Source organism: Coregonus lavaretus (assembly GCF_964263955.1).
Source record: "Coregonus lavaretus genome assembly, contig: HAP1_SCAFFOLD_276, whole genome shotgun sequence".
NCBI lineage: Eukaryota > Metazoa > Chordata > Actinopteri > Salmoniformes > Salmonidae > Coregonus > Coregonus lavaretus.
Genome location: NW_028157844.1, coordinates 533,165 through 555,626, shown reverse-complemented (window position 1 = coordinate 555,626; position 22,462 = coordinate 533,165). Strand labels below are relative to the sequence as shown.

The following is a 22,462-nucleotide window of genomic DNA, read 5'->3' as shown; positions in this document are numbered from 1 at the left end:
CATGGTAAATAATTTCATTATTTTCTCTACTATTCAATACTTAATTACTTACAATTTAAAACAACAGCAAATCAAACAATTCTGTTTTAATTACCATACAATAGATATAATCACATTAAATGAATCTTTAATGTTGTAAATGATGTAGATATTACAGTACATGACACAGTAGCTGAGTAGTATCAACTACAGCATTTTTGAAGAGGAAACATCACTTAAAAGGGTCCATGGGAAGATACATTAGGTTCAAACACACTTCACGGTAAACTCAAAGAAAGAAGAGATGGTCACGACCTTCTCTTGATTATATACAATATTATAAAGTATGACGATTACTCTCCATTTGGGCCACTTTTGCAAGATCAAACATCCCTTACTTCACATGCATATCAAATATATATCTAAAAAGTCAACGTTGTTATAGCAGCAGCAGTAGAAATGTGGGCAATATAAACCATAGGCTGTGTGTGTGTGTGTGTGTGTGTGTGTGTGTGTGTGTGTGTAGAACACATACAATAAAAGTTAGAGAATGGTCTTGGCAATGCAAGTGTCCTTGCAAGACAGTCCTTGATTCTTTGACCGTGTTTGAGCTTGGACATGGATCTAATATCTCTTTCCAGTCAACCATCTACAGTAAAATGTACATTTCCTCTGAATACTGTACCAGTCCTATGTTGGCAAGATGATAAAATGTGCCAATCGCTTATTCAAAAATCCTCAAAAGCAGTACGTTTCACTTCACAAAATGTTGTTGAAGTTTTGTATAGTACATGTAGTTGGGTGAAAGTGTGTTGCAGGTTTGGTGTCTGACTGGTTAGCTACAGGTACCCGGCACTCCTCGTTCTCCTTGAATGTGAATGTGAGACACAACCCAGGGAATCACTACCCTCCCCTCTTTAACTGTCCAGGAGAGGGACCCTGGAGGCAAACTGTAACGTTACAGACAGACATACTGTAAGCCCAGTGACATACCCACCGTTCAAGACGGCATGGTAACAGTGGAGCACAATGGAATGGCTGAGCGGCACAAGAGAAGTAACCAGATTCTGTACCTTTTATGGTTACGTCATAACTCATAATAAATTCCCCTTTACTAAGCCAGAGAATGGGCTTCTATACATCTTATCTTAGCCACCGCTACTGATCATGCTAGTTATAGAGCTACTGTCCCTCCTGAGGTCCAGGCCTAGTTTCTGGAGGTCCAGGCCCATGCCCACTAACATCTGGAGCAGCGTGAGCTCCTGCTGGGTGGCCTGGTCCACCAGGGCTGGGCAGGTGGGGTTGCACTGGGGCCAGTGGCAGGTGTCGATCAGGTGGAAGGGACAGCCCTTCAGGGGGGTCTTGCTGTTACGGTTGGCCTCTTGGAAACTCTTATCCCAGCACTGCAGAGCCCGGGGCAGGGAGGTGCCTTTGACTTGAAACGTCATCCAGTTACTAATATAAAGAATGAGGGAGAGAAGGAGAGAGGGGGAGGGAGAGAGAGAGAGAGAAAGAGGAGGAGGGAGATAGCAAGAGGGCAGGAGAGAGCGAACGAGCGAGAGAGAGAGGGGGAGGGAGATAGCAAGAGGGCAGGAGAGCGAGAGAGAGAGAGAAAGAGGGGGGAGATAGAGAGAGAAAGAGGGGGAGGGAGATAGCAAGAGGGCAGGAGAGAGAGAGAGAGAGGGGGGGGAGGGAGGGAATGGGGAGATGATAGAAGTAGGTAAATGTGAGAGAGTGTTGTGCCACTTGAGCCCTATATCTTCTCACAAGCTTAGCAGTTTGCCTTGGCAGGCTGTGTCTCAATTGGTTCCCCAGCTGTGCCCTCCATGTGTCCAGCCTCCAACACCACCACCATAACCACCATAATCATAGCCCTGCATTAGATTACAAAACTGTGAAAATATGATCCACCTACCTCACACTAGTATGATTAGGCAACCAGCTCCTCCCCAACAACCCTGAGCTAATCACTCCTCCCACCTCTAACCCTGCCCTTTACCAGAGCATAGGCTCCACCTTCTGCCCTGTCAATGACCCTATGTCCAGCTGGAGAGGTGTGTGTGTTAAGTGTGTGTGATTTTATGAGTGTGTGTGTTCCCTTTTAAGTATGTATGTGTTTGCTTGCTTACAGGGGTGCGTTTGTTTGTGCACGTTTGTGGGTGGGTGCGTGGGTGGGTGCGTGTGTGTGTGTGTAAGGGGTGCTGGGGGGTTAGTGAAAGTGTGAAATGGCATTCAGTGACACGCAGAATGCGGCTTGATGAACGAGCTACACAAAAAGAGTAGCATGAGCTCACTGGGTAGAGAGGGGTCAAGGTAGGGGTGAGGGGTAGAGGGGATATATGATGTGCTTTTCAGGGCCCCCAGGGAGTCAGATGTCCTTACCTTTTAGTGATCAATGTGTGGGACAGGCAGGAGGGTGCGAACACAGCCCTGCAACACACACCACAGTATAACGTCAGCACTGAGCAGAGTGATATCTTTGATAGTGTTGGGAACATGTGGAGAATATTGCTGTTGTTTCATTGTTGCAAATCTTCCATTTCAGCTGATCAATTGTATACACTGACTGTACAAAACATTAAGGACACCTGCTCTTTCCGTGACATAGACTGACCAGGTGAATCCAGGTGAAAGCTATGATCCCTTATTGATGTCACTTGTTAAATCCACTTCAATCAGTGTAGATGAAGGGGAGGAGACAGGTTAAATAATGATTTTTTAAGCCTTGAGACAATTGAAACATGGATTGTGTATGTGTGCCATTCAGAGGGTGAATGGGTAACAGTTTCGTGTGTATCAAGAATGGTCCACCATCCAACTTGACACAACTTTGGGAAGCACTGGAGTCAACATGGGCCAGCATCCCTGTGGAACGCTGTCGACACCTTGTAGAGTTCATGCCCTGACGAATTGAGGCTGTTCTGAGGGCAAGAGGGGGGGTGTTCTTAATGTTTTCATCCTGAAATTTAGGTTTTGTGAATTCTTGGCCTATATGTCAATCTCTACCACATCCACAGTCACTACCGTCGCTTCAGGTGGACACTTACGTGACATCTTTGAGTGAGTTCTTGATATCCTTTCCCAGGTTCTGCATGTAGGTCCACTGCTGTTCTGACAGGGTCTGACCCCCCAGGTAGATATTCTCCACTCTCAGCTGCTCCTCATCAAACAGCCACTGCACCACAAACAGAGGGGCTATGACACACACACACACACACACACACACACACACACACACACACACACACACACACACACAGGAGGGAAAGTCACAGTATGAGATCAGAGTTAGGGTGTTGCTTGTACCTATAAATGTTTTATTGAGTAACATGAGGGACGTAACATTTATTGGGATCTTGATGGGTAACATGATGGACATAAAGTTTACTAACATTCTGATTCATGACCCTTCAGCTGGATAGATAAAAGAAAGATTCTTCCAAGATGATGGTAGGTAGTAAAGACACTCACAGGTCAGGGAGGAGTAGAGTTTGTGGCCGAAGAAGCACTGCCACTCCTCTCCTCTCTTGCACTGCTGCCGACACTTGTCTGGGACCAGCCCGTTCCACAGCCTAAGAAAACAGCGATTGGAGAAAAATGGCTTCCAGTGTGCATTGAACATAGACAGGGCAACTGTTATATGCTAAAATTATTGGTGAACTTCAAGCCAATGGAAATAAAGCGTGATGAGTGTGATGAGACGCAATGCTTTGTTCAGGGCATCTGTCATTATAAGGTCATAGAGACATGAATGTCCAATTGAATAAGCTGAAGGTAGAGAGACAGATGTGCTTTACTTGAGTCCTCTCTTGATGGCGTCTACAGGTGAGCAGGAGACACTGTCTGGGCAGTCAGGAACCCTCTGCTGTTTACTCTCCAGAAACCAGCCTGAATCCACCAGGCCTCGAACCTGGGCCTCTGCCCCCAGTTGCTCTAGCTGACTGGACACCCTCTCAATGTTCAGTAGCACTCCCGTCCCTCCAGCACTGCAGGGGAGCAAAGAAACTGGGTAAAAAGCCTGTGTCTGTGACCGTTTCCCCGCATTGGCACACTGCCTATTGGAGCCAAAATGGCCGACATGTCAGCTAACCACAATAATGAATTAGCTATGCTGTCACAATCAGACTTAACTGTGTGTTCTTGTTTTAGCCCTCAGGGTGTCCCACCAACCATGTAGCTAACCTGGGAAGAATCCCCAGAACTGTGTCCTCCTTTATGGGAGAGGCCCCTAATAGACATTATGTCATTGTCCCACACTCTACGGCCAATACAGGACAGCAGGGCTCGTAAACATCTTTATGGTAGACAACAGTTACAGGATGTCCTAAAATAGACTCACTCCGTCAATGTGTGTGTGTATGTGTGTATGTGTGTGTGTGTGGAGGTGGGTAGTGGAGACAGATAAGGGGGCTGGATTGGGAGCAGACCCAAAGCAGGGGAAATGGGACTCACCTCGTGCCAGCCAGCATGACAACCTTGGCCTGTTTGATGCCTTTAGGGACTAGGTCTTTGACGACCTCACGGATGATCAGTGAACCCATGAAGGTATACTCAACTGGAGGGAAACATAGATATACAATCAATAGAACAAAGCACCGTATTGAAATTGCTTTGGTGTTGAGGAAAATAATGAGGATTTGCTGGTGGTGAGAGGACCTACTGGCATCTTTCTCCTTCTCTTTTCCCTGGCCTTTCTTCTCCTTGGTGGCTGTGGGCCCTGTGCCACTCCACACGTCGCTGGAGCAGTACGGGATGAATCTGCAGAAGAGGAGATACACAGCTGGGTCAGAGCCAGACACACACACACACACACACACACACACACACACACACACACACACACACACACACACACACACACACACACACACACACACACACACACACACACACACACACACACACACACACACACACACACACACACGTATTCATGTACATATGTAATAGGATTCATGGGATCTACAAGAGAGGTTCATCCCTCATCGTGAAGCATGTCATGTTTGATATTCATCAACTCAGCCTGCAGTTGGCTTCTTCAATCACACAGATCCTGGGAACTTTAGTTCTGGCCCTTACCAACTTTGGCTAATATTCTAACTTGCAGATATAGCAGTACAGTATGTAGGACAACATGTACCGGTAACATACAACAACCAGCGTGTAAACAAGCATACTTACACAATATTAGTGTTATACCAATGAGGGTTTTCTTCCGCCTGGGCTGACAATATCCCACTTCCTGTAAAGCAACCAATGGAAAGTCAAGCAGAGACAGTGGTGTCCTCTCAATGGACATACGGTAGGACACAACACTGATGTCACATGACAATCAACAACCCATGACACAATGTATATTGGGAATGAGACCAAACATGCACGCCCATGTAAAACATGTATGATGAATGATGAGGATGCATTCTAAAACAGGAGGACCCCTACCTACCTTTGCGTGTTTGGGGCCAGTCGGATGAGGTCATGAGTCGTGGGATATTTTTATACCTGGTATCGCAGGAGTCTTTGTTGTAGCAGCACCAACCGCCTAAAAATAAGACACTAATATTAGCTTCTCACATCCGGTCTCAGAAGCTCAGAAAGGGAGACCCCCTTGTTAGCCCATTTCGGAGGCCTGAGAGGAATGGGGGGTGGGAGGAATGGGAGAGGGAGGGTAACTGAGGCATCCACCTGCAGCTCCATCTGCTAGCCTCTGGCCAGGCTCCCTAACTGAGGGAGTGTCTGTGGGGTCTGATGCACATGTATGGCAATGGACTGTTGAATAGAAACGGCAGGGAAATAACTTGGTAACTATTATGTAACTGCTTACTAAAATCCCACCTGGGGTCCATTAATGGTTGAGTTATAATCTTAACCATAGCTATGCTTATATGCAAATCTAAAATGTAAATAAAATGTAAGTCAAGTATTTTGGAGCAATACCACCTGCTGAGAAAATAAAAGAATTAACAAACCTGTGGCATTTGTGACCTAATCAGATACTTGCCATATAAAAAAGTGGACATATTGGTACTTGTTGACCTGTATCCAACAGAAAAGTACCTATGATGTAGGACATGTATGTTGTGACATTTCAACCTGCTGAATTCAACCTGCTGAAATGTTTGTTCTTAGAGGATGTGACACATCCGGTTCTAGGTCTCAGAATACACGTGATGTCACAACGCAATCCTCATAAATATCCCATAGTGACGGAGGGGCGAATGCCGGAGGAGGCGTCCAATCAGAGTGACAGGGAAAAGGGAAAGGAGATGACCACTGGTCCAGATGCCGATGAGGGCGTCACGCAAACATGCCATGCGCTGACCTCTCAAGATCAAATTAACCAGTTGAGTTTAAAATACACACCTTCCAGAAATATCAGCCATCGCTTACTCCCTTTGAACTCCTTTAGGTAAAACCTGTGGACCACAAATAAACATGGTTGAAGGGCTGTGAATGTGTGAAACCTAGAGAACACTGCTATATAGGGTCATGTGTTGGCCGATCCTCCAACCATAATCACTCATCATTGTAACTCCTTATCAAAAAAGTATGCTAAGTACCATAACGTATGTGACAATTCATGAATTATTGTATTTCTTCAAAGTCCAACCCCAAACTCTAATTCAAAGTCCTCTGATAGTATTAAAAGCCATTTACCACTTGCTGTCACCAACTTATATAGCTGATAGCTGTGGATTATATTACTACTGTATCTAATATCAAAACACATTAGTGTAATAACAGCTGTAATAGCACTGATGATTTCAAAAACATGAACTGAATCGTTTTTAGTGCCAGCAGTTATTTCAGTATTTTCATAGCACTATATGATTCGTTATCACATCCATTTTCGCTGAAATTGATAGATTGTATTCAGGACATAAGACAATTTCTAGAGCTTTTTTCTTATCTAAACAGCCATCATTTCCTCCATAACAAGTGTTCCAGAACATCTTACCCTGCCACTGTTCCATCGTTGCACGTGACCTGAGTGTTCTTGAGGACATGCAGCTTCATATCATCTGAAGCCTTGTTGTTCTGTGAAGCTGATTGCTGGGCTGCCGCCCGACCTCCAGAGTTACCCTCCCTGCCCGACTCCACTGGCCCAGGATGGGGCTCATCTTCTGGGGCCGACTGGGCTGCCTCGGCCCCCTGGTTCTGGTTCTTCTTAGATGACTTGCCACTAGGTTTGGCATTGCGGTTGTTCTGGCAACAAATCCCTCCTATCAGCAGCAGGAAAACCACATGGCCCAGGATCTTCATAGTCAGCCTATGAGGAGAGCACAAAGCATGCTACATGAAACACTCAATTTATAGACACTGAAACACACCATCCTTACTCAATGGTATAGGCGAGAGATGCAATTTAGTTTCGAGTAATTGGGCACCAGCATTGCAAAATGAATGAAGGTTAATGATATGTTAGACAAATTGACTTCAAATACCAAACATCCTTTCCAAAAATTAAAAGAGATGTCCAATCATTAAAGCAATGATCAATAACAATCAGAATCCATTAAATTCCACAAAAAATCAACATACCCCTTTCAGTATCCAGTCCTGAAAAAGGTAACGTGTGATGAAGGATCCTTGGGTAAAACGGAGCAGCAGTACTACTGAGGAGACAGGAGAGGAGAGACGAGAGGCTGTAGGTGAACGGATGCCGGTGTTGAGGACGGCTTGGCCAGTTTTTGGTGAAGGCTCTGGGTTGGAGGTGCACTTTATAGTACCACCATATGGATCCTATTTCCCAGCATTCCCTTTGAGCTGCCGCCAGGTTCTATGTGACGACACGCTGGGGGTGTTGGATGGTTAGTGGCGAGGAGAAAAGATAACACACGCTCTCCGGAACATATTTCAAGCACCCCCACCCACTACCGACTCACACCCACACAACCACCCACACATCCACCCACCTGACCAAGTCCCACAACAAGAAAAAACTCTACCTCCCCCAAACCCTCCTCTCCTCCTCTCCTCTCCCCTCTCCCCTCTGTTCGCCTGTGCTTTGATTTAAACACCTAGATGGCTGGCATATCTGCAGCATAATCCTTTTGTGTGCTATGTACCCCGCAGGTCAGTAGAGCACAAACCTTAAACACACTCCGACAAGACGGCATAACCCCTGTATGTTGACCTCATGTTGAAAAATCCAGAGGACACACACACAAAGGTATAGAGTGGTTGATACTTTGGGTGGCAAAAGCACGTGGTGGCTGTCTTGTTGAGCGAAGGGTTTCCAGCTTAATGATATAAATTAGATAGAAGCTCTAAATGAATATTTATCAAGCTGCACTTTACCCTTTGTCATTTTCAATTTGGCCAACTGAAAGAAGATGTGTTGGTAAACAAATGACAGCAATAGCAGTTATGCGAAGTGGACTGTAGCTAAGTATATGTATTTTACTTTGCTTTCATAAAACTGCTGAATCAATACACTTCATTAAACATTTAGACTTTATAAGAACAAGACAATAACGTGTTAAATGAAGGCTATTAATGTTAATAATATATACACATTTGATAAATATATTGATCAAAAGTTTACACTGTGCAATAGAATTTGCTATGTATATATTTTACTTTTAGTCAAATTCATCATTTTATGACAGAGAATTAAAATGCAAAGCCTCTAGCTAAAGCCATCCAAAAAGCATTGCGTGCATAACACTGCCATCAAAACCTTTTTCAAATCGTGAAGGGTTATTCATCTCAAAACATTGTCTGGCTTGAAAGACTCTAAATGCTTGAAATATAACTGTCTAGAGTATAAATCATTGTTGATGTTATTACTGCACCTGCTGGGGTAGCCTATATTGTGTGTGACTTGAATAGGACAAGTGACAGTTAGAAAATGACTCATATGAATGATAAAGACCCCCAAATAACCTCTATTACAACAAATATAAGGATGACCGTCACGAAATTGAGAGAGAAAACAATTGAGGGTTGGGGATTATTTTACAGTCCATATTTTATCTGGCTCTGTATTTACATATAGATAACATATGGGAAAGTTATAGCATTATTGTTAACTAATAATAATAACAATTTCTTTCTTTGGGATTCTTTAAAGCAATAAACATTATGTATAATTTGGTAGTTACCTAATCTGTTTACAGAAGCACCACTGTGACTGCAATATCTCCCTATATAGTTTCCAGGCAAATAATTGTTGAAAAGATAAAGCATTACCAATAAAATCCCGAACTCCCCTTTACATCCTATGCAATATATTCTCAAGTCATATATTACAAATCACAGCATATGCACAGTACAGAAGTAAGTCCAAGTTGTACACAATGTGGCGGTAGTTGACCGGCTGCGAGCTGCTTTACCTTTCGCTGTGCTCCCATGGGGGCCAGGTTGGGCTGGGGGCTCCTGGACAGGACAGAAGGTTTGCCTCTGAGGGAAGAGGCAGGGTATTTGAAACCGATCTCACGTCCCCCTGGGATAGCTGCGGGGTGACGTACTGATCAGTACAGAAGGAGATCACGAGCCCGGCCTCTAAAATTCTCATCAATGAAATGCACACCATCCTGACGTGTCAATCAAGTCCCTTAATGAGGCCCTGGGACTGGGAGAGACAGCAGAGAGGCTGGGGTTAAGGGATTGGGATAGGGGCTGGGGATTTTGGGACTGGTGCTGGGGACTTGGAGAGAGGCATTGGATAGTTACATAGGATACTTGATACAAAAGCACTGTTCGCAGCACTAGGCAGCCTAGACCACTAGCGTTTCGACTACCTACAAAACACTCACTATCCCTTTAACTGAGCGCCGGGTACCTTCATCTAAACGGCTAAGGGTTGTGCTGTGTTTGCACATTATACACCCAACAGTTACAGCAGTCAGTAATCCAGGTGTATCTACAACACAGAAATTATATCCAGAAATGTTGGTGTGTCTCGTAAACAATGTTATGTATTAAATCAGACATTTATAGTTAGTCTTATTGCTTTGGCATGTTCTATTAAAGGTATTTTTTATCTCATTCTTTGATTCACATTCTCACTTCTCAATAGAAAGCTTCTTCTAAAGCAACTTTTTTTACTTTCAAGTTCTGCCAGAGGGAACATACGTGAAAATATGTCTGCGAGAACGTATGTGTCGAAACACAATAAAATGAAATCTAATGACACTGCTATTCTGAATTTGATCTACCGAGCTGAACAATTTCTTCATTCCTTCGGTCGTCTTGAAAGCATGCACACAACCATCTGTCTTCCCAGAAATCAATGCAACAATCTGTTTAACAGATACCTCAAATAGCTGAGAAACTAAAGACAAAACGTGCTGTAAATCTCTCACCTTTTCGCCAGAACGTCTCGAGCAGAGCGCTTGAGATGGCATTGCTGCTATTTTGTTTTCTTTGATATGGGATTCGACGGATTATCATTTTTTACGGACGTACGGGCTTCAGATCAATAGCGAAAGCACATTCAATGTTCTCGGCTCCCCAGGTTGGTTTCAACTCTCTGAACCAGCTAGAGGTCAGGGGCCAAGCCTCTCCAAACCACAGTGAGAACATGACACACACACACTCATCTCCGAGGTCCATTACCTACTCCATTACCTACTGCACTTTACTTGTAAAGAAAAACATTTAGCATAACCTCACACAGAATGTGCCGAGGCCGTAAAGACCTGCTGAACTGAACACTAGCAGGGTTAGAAGCTTGACCCCTGAGCACATAAGATGCATACTTTCTCCCTGTGTTGTTTTTTTCTCACGTAGCCTATGCATCTTCAAGGTCAGGCTATAGACAGCTAAAGCTCGGGTGGTCCAGGACACTTTGTCTGCCTGTGTGTCATCACCTGTATCAGTGAGCTGATGGCGAGCTAGAATATCTGTCGGCAGAGAGCATCAAAGAAATGACATACACCACAACACAGAAAAGGTTATGACCCACTGGTAACAATTTCAAAATCAAGCACACGGGCAGTAAATGCCCACCATATGCTGGCCACGTGGGTGTCCACCGGTCAACGAATACCATGTGTGAACAGTATTCAAAGCAGCTTGAAGTCAACTTGTAAGAGGACAGAATACAGAAGCTCTGTGGGTGTGGATCCTGGCCGCAGTGACATACAAACCACACAGGAGCTTAAGTTGGCAATCTGCTACCACATCACCCTGATATCAGGGTTGTCACCAGCGTTGTAGGGCATCGGTGAGGGGAGAGGGCCCGTGACTGATGAGCCAGGAGAGTGGCATGTTTACGAGCTGCGTGAAAGCCGGGCTCAGCGGAGAGCAATGAGAAACAGCATTGGCAGGACTCACCCTTCAACCAGCCCAGTCGACAGAAAGGACTTTACTGGTATTGGTGCAAAGTGTGAAACGGCCACTAAAGACAACTAGCAGGTGGAGTGGGCAACGCTCTCGGCTAGAGCCAGGTGTTTAGAGGCCTTGCGTTGCAACCTTCTGCAAACTGTCAACCAGTCAGCGTGATGGATGGAGGGGACCGATAGCAGTGAGAACGGGGTCGGCTTCAGGAGCAGATGATGTAACGGCCGTAGACACGGTGGCATGACATCGGCCCGTAGGTATGGTGTGTCCGCGAGAGGCTATGGAGGGGTGCATCTGATGTTCCCTCCTCTCAGCCCCTCGTTAATTGGGTCAAGAACCGAGCCCTGTGGCACGCCTAATACCAAAAAACACCACATTAACCAACTAAATCGTACTTGCAAACTTACTAGCTGAGTATTGCTAAGTCCATGAACAGCCTCCCATTGCCCATGTCATTGCCGTCTTGCCAGGGGGGCCTGGGGACATGTTTCGGTGAATAGCTTGAAGAGTCGTTGGGGCTTATGACACAGAGGAGCAGCAACGTGGCCTTGGAGTCATGCTTGAGCGGCCGAGCACCCAGCCTGTCACTGTGCTGATGTATGTGCCCGCAGGGTCACGCTACGCTCAAAGGCAGGCAGGCAGCAGGGCCCTGGCCCTCACATAAGCCTCTCCAGCTGATCCACAACACAGTGTGCCAACTGCCAACACAGCTGCACAGCCCTGGCTGATGAGGACAAGCACACATTATGATTACTACCACCAATGAATAAGAGCTCTATCGGAGTCTTGGGAGTTAATGTTAATGTCCTGAATCTATAGAAGTAGATTCATGTTAATGGTAAACCTTCTGGTTTCAACCATATTCTCAACTATTGTTTGATGATGATTGATAATAATAGTTCAAAGTCTATGTTCACCACTAATAATCCTCACAGTGAAAGGTAAGCCCACTAGTAACTGATCTTAGAAAATATATATTGACAAATATACAATGATGTCACACTATAAAAGGAACCCTAAGCCAGGGTTGGGGTCAAAATAGATTTGACCCTAGTACTGATCCCAGCATCCATCCACTATGACTATGTGACCCTGCTAAATACTTCATATGCAACTTTTAACCCATATACAGAACATGACCTTGGCTGGATTTCTCTGGAGCTGGTGGGTGGCGGTCTTGCTCATGTTGGGGCGGCCGTAAATCAGGGATTCATGCTGAGGTGATGTCAGTCCTTTGCATCATGGGTTGTGGCTTCCCACTGTGTGGACACGTGGACACAGCTTTTCTAGAGCCACGCTTTCACAGGGGGAGGGAGGGGACCCACCAGCCTGACGATTAACTGGAAACAGAAGTCAGTGTATGTATCTTTCAAAAAACATCTTATCCCCGCTCATCTACTTTCACTCCCACGTCCAGCTAAAATAGGTAGTATAGATACACTGGCCAGCACCATTGTGTTGAGCCCTGCACTGGGTTAGTTCAAGCTAATGGCCACTCACTTCTCAGAAGCTCTCATAAAGGTTGCCGGCATGGATGCTGTGACAAACAAGAACAGAATTCTAACATACAAACACAGCGTAGGAATTCTGCTTGAATTTATGGTAACGTGACAGCTAGCATCTGCGCTAGTGGGCTCTGATAATAAAGGAGGGACTCTCCCACTAGGCTGACTGATGTTGTGATACAAACCAAAACAAAATATGATTGGCTAGTTGCACTTGCTTTAATCTATCAATGCAACTGTTACAAGTTCTGTTAAATATGTTTTATTTTAAAGGTCAATCAGTCTTTTGAAAATAATCGTGAATTATTTTTTTAGGCCAGTAAAACCCCCGTTACAGTACCAAGCACTTGCACCTGGTTTTGCAATGTTTAAAACAGATCAAACCCAATGACTTTCCACAGAATACGGTCTGAGTCACAATTAACCAGAAAAAAGTACACAAAGAAGACAGATAGGAAGTGCTACCTTTTAGTTAACATCAGAAGGATAGGTTTGTTCAGCATAAAAGTAAAAGGCCAAAAAGTATCAACATACAGCATTATGGGAGAGTTAGAGATGTTATTTTGTTTCAAAGAATCTCAAAGAAACAAAATGTTTACTTATTAGTAAGGTAAATAGCAGGCTGGAAAATGCCATTCACCTCACAACTTCCTCTATACATTAGGAGCGTAAGACAGTCCATGGGGAAGCCTCTTGAATCCACAAATAAATGAACGGTGTCTTAACCTAACGAGTGGCTTCTTCATATCAACAGACTCCGATTATGTTCCAATATCCATTCTTAGTAGTATGATAGTGTGGATTTCAGAACTGAGCTCTATTGTGATCCTGCTGAGAGAATGGCACCGTATGATCAATGTCAGTCAGATTCTATCCCAAGGCAGGTGATGGACAACCCTGTAGATCTAGGCCAAGAAACAATATGCTCTGCATCCGAAAGCTTTTATGACTTATATGGATTTATATTGTCCACGTGCTCAAAATTTACGGCCTTGATTATTCACGGTCTCATTCGGGAGTTTTATTGCTATTTTCAAATTCTTGTTGCTGATTTCTCGGTCGATATATCAGCAGATTCCTTCTGAGGTGAATCTAGGTGAAGAAGCCGAACAATTCAACCACAGGTCTCCTGATTGCCATGTTTGGATCCTAAAAATAGCTTCATAACATTATGTAAAATGTCAATCAAGCATATTACTCAGCATAATAAAAAAAGATACATTTCTGCTCGAGCCGTAGACTCGTAACGAAATCCTACTGCTTATCGAGGATCGAATATCGTTGCTAATTTAGAAAACGGGTGCTAATTTAGACGTTGGGTTTTATAGTTAACTGTTATTAACACCTGCATCATGACCGAGTCATCACTCATGTTTTTATTTAACAGCAAGTTTGTCACCCAATGTTGTGCCAAAAATGCAGTTGTGCACTTGTTGCTATTTTTAAAGACTTGCATCTTGGCTATAAAGCTGTCAACACTATTAATCTGCAACAGAAATAATCGGTGACGATCAAACTTTAGTCGCAAAGAGTCCCCCCCTCCCAAATGGGTCATGTATCTTATTGATAGACCCCACTGTCTCATGCAGCTTATCTATAGGTGGTAACATCCTGTTTCAATAAATAGTATGCACCATACTGTGACAAAGTGGTGAAAATGTCATGTCATAATAACCTAAATATCTTCTTTAATTTTGAAACTAGTAGCCTGGCATGAATGTACAGTATGTAGACATGGGAAGAGTTAGGGACCATAATAGCAGGACATGCATTCTCTATAGGACTCAGTCACATTGTCGCTTATTGGAACGATTTCATTCCACAACATCATGTAGCCTAGGCCTGCTAAATATACTATTATCACTATTCCAATGATATTCAACTCCTAATTGTTGCACAAAAACATGAAGCCATGTGCGAAGCTGCAAAGTCATAAACACACACACTGAACAAAAATATAAAACGCAACATGCAACAATTTCTAAGATTTTACTGAGTTACAGTTCAGATAAGGAAATCAGTCAATTGAAATAAATTCATTAGGCCTTAATCTATGGATTTCACATGACTGGGAATAAAGATATGCATCTGTTGGTCATACTTTCAAAAAAAAAGTAGGGGCGTGGATCAGAAAACCAGTCAGTATCTGGTGTGACCACCATTTGCCTCATGCAGTGCCACACATCTCCTTCGCATAGAGTCGATCAGGCTGTTGATTGTGGCCTGTGGAATGTTGTCCCACTCCTCTTCAATGGTTGTGCGAAGTTGCTGGATATTGGTGGGAACTGGAACACGCTGTCGTACACATCGATCCAGAGCATCCCAAACATGCTCAATGGGTGACATGTCTGGTGAGTATGCAGGCCACGGAAGAACTGCGACATTTTCAGCTTCCAGGAATTGTGTACAGATCCTTGCAACATGGGGCCGTGCATTATCATGCTGAAACATGAGGTGATGGCGGCGGATGAATGGCACGACAATGGGCCTCAGGATCTCTGTGCATTCAAATTGCCATTGATAAAATGCATTTGTGTTCTTTGTCCGTAGCTTATGCCTGTCCATACCATAACCCCACCGCCACCATGGGGCGCTCTGTTCACAACGTTGACATCAGCAAACTGCTCAACCACACGACGCCATACACACTGTCCACCATCTGCCCGGTACAGTTGAAATCAGGATTCATCCATGAAGAGCACACTTCTCCAGTGTGCCAGTGACCATCGAAGGTGAGCATTTGCCCACTGTCGGTTACGACGCCGAACTGCAGTCAGGTCAAGACCCTGGTGAGAACGATGAGCATGCAGATGAGCTTCCCTGAGACGGTTTCTGACAGCTTGGGCAGAAATTATTTGGTTGTGCAAACCCAGTTTCATCAGCTGTCCGGATGGCTGGTCTCAGACGATCCCGCAGGTGAAGAAGTTGTGTTTATAGTGTATTTTAGTTCAGTGTATATTAGTAGCTAATTAGCAATTTGCTTGCCAGATATCCAACAATAGAATATAAGCCTATTAGCAGCGATTGCCAAATGCACGGCTTGCAGAGATGCTTTGTTTGTGCATCCCTCAGATTCAAATTTATAGACGGTTTTGCAACAAGAGCTAAAGCGGGAACTTTATGATTGATGATGGGTAGCCTATACACTACCAGTCAAACGTTTTAGAACACCTACTCATTCAAGGGTTTGTCTTTATTTGTACTATTTTCTACATTGTAGAATAATAGTGAAGACATCAAAACTATGAAATAACACATATGGAATCATGTAGTAACCAAAACAGTGTTAAACAAATCAAAATATATTTTATATTTGAGATTCTTCAAATAGCCACCCTTTGCCTTGATGAAAACTTTGCACACTCTTGGAATTCTCTCAACCAGCTTCATGAGGTAGTCACCTGGAATGCATTTCAATTAACAGGTGTGCCTTCTTAAAAGTTAATTTGTGGAATTTCTTTCCTTCTTAATACATTTGAGCCAATCAGTCATGTTGTTACAAGGTAGGGGGGTATACAGAAGATAGCCCTATTTGGTAAAAAAACTAGTCCATATTATGGCAAGAACAGCTCAAATAAGCAAAGACAAATGACAGTCCATCATTACTTTAAGACATGAAGGTCAGTCAATACGGAAAATTTCAAGAACTTTGAACGTTTCTTAAAGTGCAGTCGCAAAAACCATCAAGCGCTATGATGAAACTGGCTCTCATGAGGACCGCCACAGGAAAGGAAGACCCAGAGTTACCTCTGCTGCAGAGGATAAGTTCATTAGAGTTACCAGCCTCAGAAATTGCAGCCCAAATAAATGCAGACACATCTCAACATCAACTGTTCAGAGGAGACTGTAGGCCTTCATGGTCGAATTGCTGCAAAGAAACCACTACTAAAGGACATCAATAAGAAGAAGAGACTTGCTTGGGCCAAGAAACGAGCAATGGACATTAGACCGGTGGAAATGTGTCCTTTGGTCTGGAGTCCAAATTTGAGATTTTTGGTTCCAACCGCCGTGTCTTTGTGAGACACGGTGTGGTTGAACGGAAGATCTCTGCATGTGTATTTCTCAGGGGAAAAGCATGGAGGAGGAGGTGTTATGGTGTGGGGGTGCTTTGCTGGTGACACTGTCCGTGATTTATTTAGAATTCAAGGCACACTTAACCAGCATGGCTACCACAGCATTCTGCAGCGATACGCCATCCCATCTGGTTTGCGCTTAGTGGGACTATCATTTGTTTTTCAACAGGACAATGACCCAACACACCTCCAGGCTGTGTAAGGGCTATTTTACCAAGAAGGAGAGTGATGGAGTGCTACATCAGATGACCTGGCCTCCACAATCTCCCGACCTCAACCAAATTGAGATGGTTTGGGATGAATCGGACCGCAGAGTGAAGGAAAAGCAGCCAAAAAGTGCTCAGCATATGTGGGAACTCCTTCAAGACTGTTAGAAAAGCATTCCAGGTGAAGCTGGTTTAGAGAATGCCAAGAGTGTGCGAAGCAGTCATCAAGGCAAAGGGTAGCTATTTGAATAACACTTTTTTGGTTACTAAATGATTCCATATGTGTTATTTCATAGTTTTGATGTCTTCACTATTATTCTACAATGTAGAAAACAGTAAAAATAAAGAAAAACCCTTGAATGAGTAGGTGTTCTAAAACTTTTGACCGGTAGTGTAAGTCAGCGTTTATTAATAATGAAAGAGACTCACTGGCGGTTCAGATAGATACACTTGTATCTTTATGCTGTGATATCAGAAGGTATTAAAACGTACATGAGAACATAGTACCAAGGAAGAGGGGAGGGGATATGGGACTAGGTCACAGAGCAAACCAATCCATGTCAGTCTGTGTATCCCATCATCCCCCCAAAAAGACTTCACCTACATACATGCGCCTCTCGGTTTGTGTCGTCATGTCATCATAAGTCATCGCGGACTGCTAATAGTACGCTGGGTGGATGGGTAAAGTTTAAACGAAGTGTTTCCCGGTATAGGACTCGTAATACGTTTGGGTAGTTTTGTCCATCTTGGGGTGTGTGCCAGCCGGCCTGCTCGGTGCATTACATGAGGGGGGCCTATTTTTAAGGCAGAGGGCACACAACGAGCAGAGTTACAGCACGTTAACCTTTAGGGTCAGGTCTGATATGTAAACCCACCCCATCTAAAAAAAACTCCTCTGAACTCATGCTGGGGGAAATAACTCCCTGTCTGAGAACCTGCGGCCTGGCCCCTGTGAGAAATGACTCCTCAGTGGGGCATTCCTGGGCCGTGGCTGGGCCGGCAGGGGCAGAAAACAGCTGGGGTACAGGTGACGACACACACACTGACACACACACATACAAACAATACCTTGTGAAGTTTAAAGGGAGATTACACTTCCAAATTAAAGTTTGTCGGATGTTTTCAGATATCTAAAGTAGTCTCATGTCAAGATGAAAACACGTCCCTCGACATTGGGGCAGAAGACACTTCAGCAGGCCATTCATGGACTGTGGCTGGGCCGGCAGGGGCAGAAAACAGTTCAGTGGGCTGTTCATGGGCCATTCATGGGTCATCGCTGGGCCGGCAGGGGCAGAAAACAGTTCAGTGGGCCATTCATGGGCCATGGCTGGCCCGGCAGGGACAGAAAACAGTTCAAAACAGTTCAAAACACATATGTGGGCTGTAGCTCGGCTTCCAGAGGCACCCTCGTACAAAAGGCACAGAGCCAGTGTGGGATCAGTGCTGTCGAATAATAATATACGTCAGAATGATATCACACTGTTCCTTTTGACCTTCTTTGTTGCACAAACAACAACAATGCAGCTACTTTGTATTCTCTCTTAGCAACTTTGCATTCTATCGCACACATTGCACGTGAAATGGAGGTCGATATGTCTCTCTGTGCCAACTGATGTGTACTATACACTGCATCTGAAGTGGCTAGGGCAGATCTCAGGCACTAGGTCAGTACAGAACATCCTATAAGGACACTTCAATCCCTATAGTCAATACAGGGGTCTCTAGGGAGTAAACTGAACAATCTGAACACTTCTCTGCAGCGCTGAACGGCATAGATTAGCTAGACCCCCCTGCCAGCACCCATCAGTTGTCAATCCTTCTTTCACTGTGATGACATGTACTGGAACAGCTGTGTAAGAGGCTTAACCATTCATCTGGACTGACAAGCTATTGTTCATCTTGATTGATGAACCATAATGTGTGAAAGAGGATAGTTTGTTGAAGGGTATGGTGATGGCGTGAGAATGCCTATATCGATATGACCTCGTTAGAACTATGTTGGATATTTAACTTTCGGAGAATAACAAAGGGGGGGGGGGGGGGGGGGGTTGCAGTGGAAAGGTGATTAATCATTCAAACAATTAAACCTAACAGATAGGTAATTACAGTATGTAGTACATTACTTAGTATCAATGATGTTACAAAACTACTAGATAAGGACAGTAGGTTCCAGCTCTGTCAGTGATGACCACAATACCTTACTATAGCAGGATAACACACTATCCCCATCACTTAGACCAGAGCAGAGGGTAGAATTACACCAACTTTCCCACCAATATCACTTTGACAACTTGCTCTAGGATGTCAACTCAGACAGGTTTCAACTGTCAAGCAGCATTGAGCTGCTAGCTATATGGTTTTGCTGCTAGTGATAGCATTGAAGTAAATTACAACAACTGGGTTACAATTGGACAAAAACCACATCTTTTTTATGGGAGTCCTTTTTTGGAAAAACGCACCGACTACTATATTGTACAAAGTAGCCAGGTTCACTTTACTAATACAATGTACATATCAATTTACATCACTTAAATCATTCTATTTTTTAGATAACCATCTTTGAGAAACTGAATTCATTATTACTTTAGACGCGCTGAGATACGTATATTGCGGCTGTGCAGCCAAGTTGTATTGCACTCTTCAAAAGCTTGTATCCGGGTAGCTAAAACAAAAGAAAAAAAAAACACAAGAAAACCTATATCAGAATAGTTCAAAGTATATGACGTTTGACAGTAAACAGTGAAGGAATGTATACCACAGTGTTCCCAAGCCGCATGCAATCTTTCCCACCATGACCCAGAGTGGGAGGTAATGAGATGGAATCAATTCCTTGTTTTTATGGAACAAATTTAAAGGAAAACCCATAATGATCTAGAGACAATAAACCACAACATAAAAAGACCGAGAAACACTGAGACATTATTATGCAACAACATCAACATAACAACACAATAACAGCATCATTGACCTGTAATGATATAATGCTTGTTTGATTTTTGCTCTTGAAGCGCTTTGAGAAAAGCTATGAAAAGCGCTAAGAAATGTAATAAATTATCATAACAACAGAAGCTTAACCAAATGATTAAATAGAGTACAACCTAAAGATCAAAGTGGGAAAGAGGGCTTACAGATTCAGCATCGTGCTCCAGTCCTGTATCATGATGCTCCATCTCATCATCTCGGAATTCCTTTATTAACTGTATGGAAAATAAATGGCCACATTCACTTCTCAGAAACAAAGACAACAAACACTCAAGACAATGTACAGTATGCATTAGTAAAATATAGGAGTAGGGTTTTTCCTGACCAGGAAAGTAAGAGGGTCGTCTTTAGCTACTATAGCCACAGAGTCATAAACCCCGCCCATTTCTACAATATATCTTCTTAAAATCTGATTTTAAACCTTACCCTAACCTTAACCACACTGCTAACCTTATGCCTAACCCTAACCTTAAATAAAAAAGCCTCAATTGTAACTTTGTGGCTGCGGAACCTGACTTTGTGGCTGTGGAATTTGACTTTGTGGCTATAGAAGCTAGTGTAAACCAAATAAGAGCCCTAGGTGGGGCCCAGAGTTTTTCTTGATAGAGCCCAGAGTTGTTCCTGGTCAGGAAAAACACCAGGGCCTACGGTATGAGGGATGGTTCATTATCTTACTTTTAACAGCTCTACATATCTGTCTGGGTCCTCCTCCATGAGGGCTCTGATCTGGCTGTTGTAGTGCTCTGAGATGCTCTCCTCCACGGCCACAGTACAGGCCATGGCGCCTTCTTTACCCAGCAGAGCGGTGCCCGCCCCTGGGGGGACACACAGAACAGAATATTGTCTGTCCCCCGAGAGCCATATGTATCATACTGCTGTAGGGGATTATTGTCTCATTGCAACAGAAGTCACAGACAGAGTATACATTACAATGGCACTTTTAAAGTACTTACCTACAGATCTGTTTTAATTCATTACATCTTAGCTATTTATTTTAGAATCTAATATATTTATCCCTTCCCTTTGTTTATATGGCAGGCATATGAGACAACTGTTGACTGTATGGGGTGAAGCCTTGTTCCTTACCTAGTAAAAAGCCTGCAACGTTCCAGAGGGGTAACAGTAATGTTGGGCGAACTCTGTTTTCTGCAAGGATCTCATTGAATTTGGCAAGATGCTTCTTCTCTTGATCCCACATTTCCTTGAAACAGGGTGAAAATGAATATAATTGAGGATGATGGAATGTCAACATATTGTTTTTGAGGGTCACCAAGCACTGACAACATGATTACATCCATTTTCTTTAATTATTGTCAAAAAGTTAACTTAGGGGAAACTGGAATTGTAGCCTATAGTGACTCATCAAAAAAAAAAAAAAAGTAGTTTGGCTATTGTCAACTGCAAGAATTAAAGAAAAGTAACTACATCTGTGCATGTGTCATGCAGACTACCAATACCTGAATAAGCGGTCCTGTCTGCGACCTTCCCAACACTGCCATCTGGCCGGCGTAGATGCGGTTGGCACCGTATTCTCCTGCGTGGTCCACCCGCAACATACTGTCCAGCATAGACTTCTCTGCTTCGTCGCGCGGGGGCGGGATCACACTGTATGCCCGAGAACTGAGCTGTACTGGTAGTGCTTTAAACAGGACGAAAAAACTTATCAAAATATGTAGCTAGCTTACTTTGCAGTCGAACATGTCACCTGCCATACCGTAATTTTTTTGTTGTAGAACAACATAGCTAGCTATAACGACTGAAGTGTCCCACCCCTTACAAAAGCACCATGTCAACAAAAGGTAAAATTTCCAGCTAGTTAGCTAGCTAGCTAATAACCAGCTCTAGCTACAAAACTCACTTGAGCTGCTAGGAGGATGCAAACAAGACAGAAACTGACCCCTGACAAATTATATATGACTAGCTAAGACATTCGTAGGTCAGCATTCATGTATGAACACTTGAGCAGACTTGTTTTTAGCATTGTAGCTAGCTAAACAGCATTGAGTGCCTACCTCTGTGCTGCAAACAACATTGCCGTATCCTCAAAGGACTGAAAACATGCGTCCAGTCATGCAATGCAATATGTGCAAAAACGGCTCGTTGCATTGTTAAATGAATAGTTATTTGGCTCTATTATTCTGTAACTAACATGTGTTACATATGCAGGTTGTCATTGAAATTTGCTTGCCAGTGGAGATGGCGCTGTCAAATGACGTCTACTACTTCTTCGTCTATGGTCTAATGGCGGTCCACAAACAAACGTTTAAGGTGCATGCCGCCACCTACTGTGCTGGAGTTTGTGGTCAATCACGATTTGCATTAGCTCTACATTGTTAGATACACTGAGTATACCAAACATTAAGAACACCTGCTGTTTCCATGACATAGACTGACCAGGTGAAAGCTATGATCCCTTATTCATGTCACG

The 22,462-nt window shown here is 43.7% G+C and overlaps 2 protein-coding genes across 5 annotated transcripts; both read right to left on the bottom strand.

The window, feature by feature from the left end:
* Positions 1-84: 84 nt before the first annotated feature.
* On the bottom strand, positions 85-11,902 carry LOC311124815 (carboxylesterase notum2-like). 3 transcript variants are annotated; one of them, XM_084198911.1, is made up of 14 exons: positions 11,676-11,902; positions 9,318-9,436; positions 7,522-7,595; positions 6,938-7,249; positions 6,343-6,395; positions 5,426-5,521; positions 5,161-5,221; positions 4,640-4,737; positions 4,432-4,534; positions 3,777-3,965; positions 3,451-3,551; positions 3,027-3,174; positions 2,362-2,409; positions 85-1,434 (listed from the first exon to the last, which is right to left on the bottom strand). In XM_084198911.1, the coding sequence occupies exons 4-14, from the start codon at positions 7,240-7,242 to the stop codon at positions 1,128-1,130; spliced, it is 1,509 nt and encodes a 502-aa protein (XP_084055037.1). In that variant the 5' UTR covers positions 7,243-7,249; positions 7,522-7,595; positions 9,318-9,436; positions 11,676-11,902; the 3' UTR covers positions 85-1,127. The 3 variants fall into 3 exon arrangements, with proteins under 3 accessions (XP_084055037.1, XP_084055036.1, XP_084055038.1); XM_084198910.1 differs by lacking the exon at positions 11,676-11,902 and having other exon boundaries at positions 9,318-11,666; XM_084198912.1 differs by lacking the exon at positions 11,676-11,902 and having other exon boundaries at positions 7,522-7,592; positions 9,318-11,666.
* A 616-nt stretch (positions 11,903-12,518) lies between these two features.
* On the bottom strand, positions 12,519-22,228 carry LOC311124817 (5-demethoxyubiquinone hydroxylase, mitochondrial-like). Of its 2 annotated transcripts, none has more exons than XM_084198913.1 (7): positions 22,047-22,228; positions 21,492-21,673; positions 21,121-21,235; positions 20,710-20,849; positions 20,181-20,249; positions 19,636-19,714; positions 12,519-12,608 (listed from the first exon to the last, which is right to left on the bottom strand). In XM_084198913.1, exons 1-6 carry the CDS (start codon positions 22,138-22,140, stop codon positions 19,637-19,639), a joined length of 678 nt encoding a protein of 225 aa, XP_084055039.1. In that variant the 5' UTR covers positions 22,141-22,228; the 3' UTR covers positions 12,519-12,608; position 19,636. The 2 variants fall into 2 exon arrangements, with proteins under 2 accessions (XP_084055039.1, XP_084055040.1); XM_084198914.1 differs by lacking the exon at positions 12,519-12,608 and adding an exon at positions 17,492-18,495.
* Positions 22,229-22,462: the final 234 nt, after the last annotated feature.

What these genes read in the sequence shown, in the direction of transcription:
- LOC311124817 (XM_084198913.1), bottom strand. Translation starts at nt 22,140, where the DNA reads ATGCAACGAGCCGTTTTTGCACATATTGCATTGCATGACTGGACGCAT. An exon ending in ATGTTGTTTGCAGCACAGAG is followed by an intron (nt 21,674 to 22,046) that starts GTAGGCACTCAA and finishes TCCTGTTTAAAG; the next exon opens with CACTACCAGTACAGCTCAGT. An exon ending in TGGAGCACGATGCTGAATCT is followed by an intron (nt 19,715 to 20,180) that starts GTAAGCCCTCTT and finishes CTTTTGTTTTAG; the next exon opens with CTACCCGGATACAAGCTTTT.
- LOC311124815 (XM_084198911.1), bottom strand. Translation starts at nt 7,242, where the DNA reads ATGAAGATCCTGGGCCATGTGGTTTTCCTGCTGCTGATAGGAGGGATT. An exon ending in TGGTATAACACTAATATTGT is followed by an intron (nt 4,738 to 5,160) that starts GTAAGTATGCTT and finishes CCTCTTCTGCAG; the next exon opens with ATTCATCCCGTACTGCTCCA. An exon ending in ACTCTACTCCTCCCTGACCT is followed by an intron (nt 3,175 to 3,450) that starts GTGAGTGTCTTT and finishes TGTGTGTCATAG; the next exon opens with CCCCTCTGTTTGTGGTGCAG.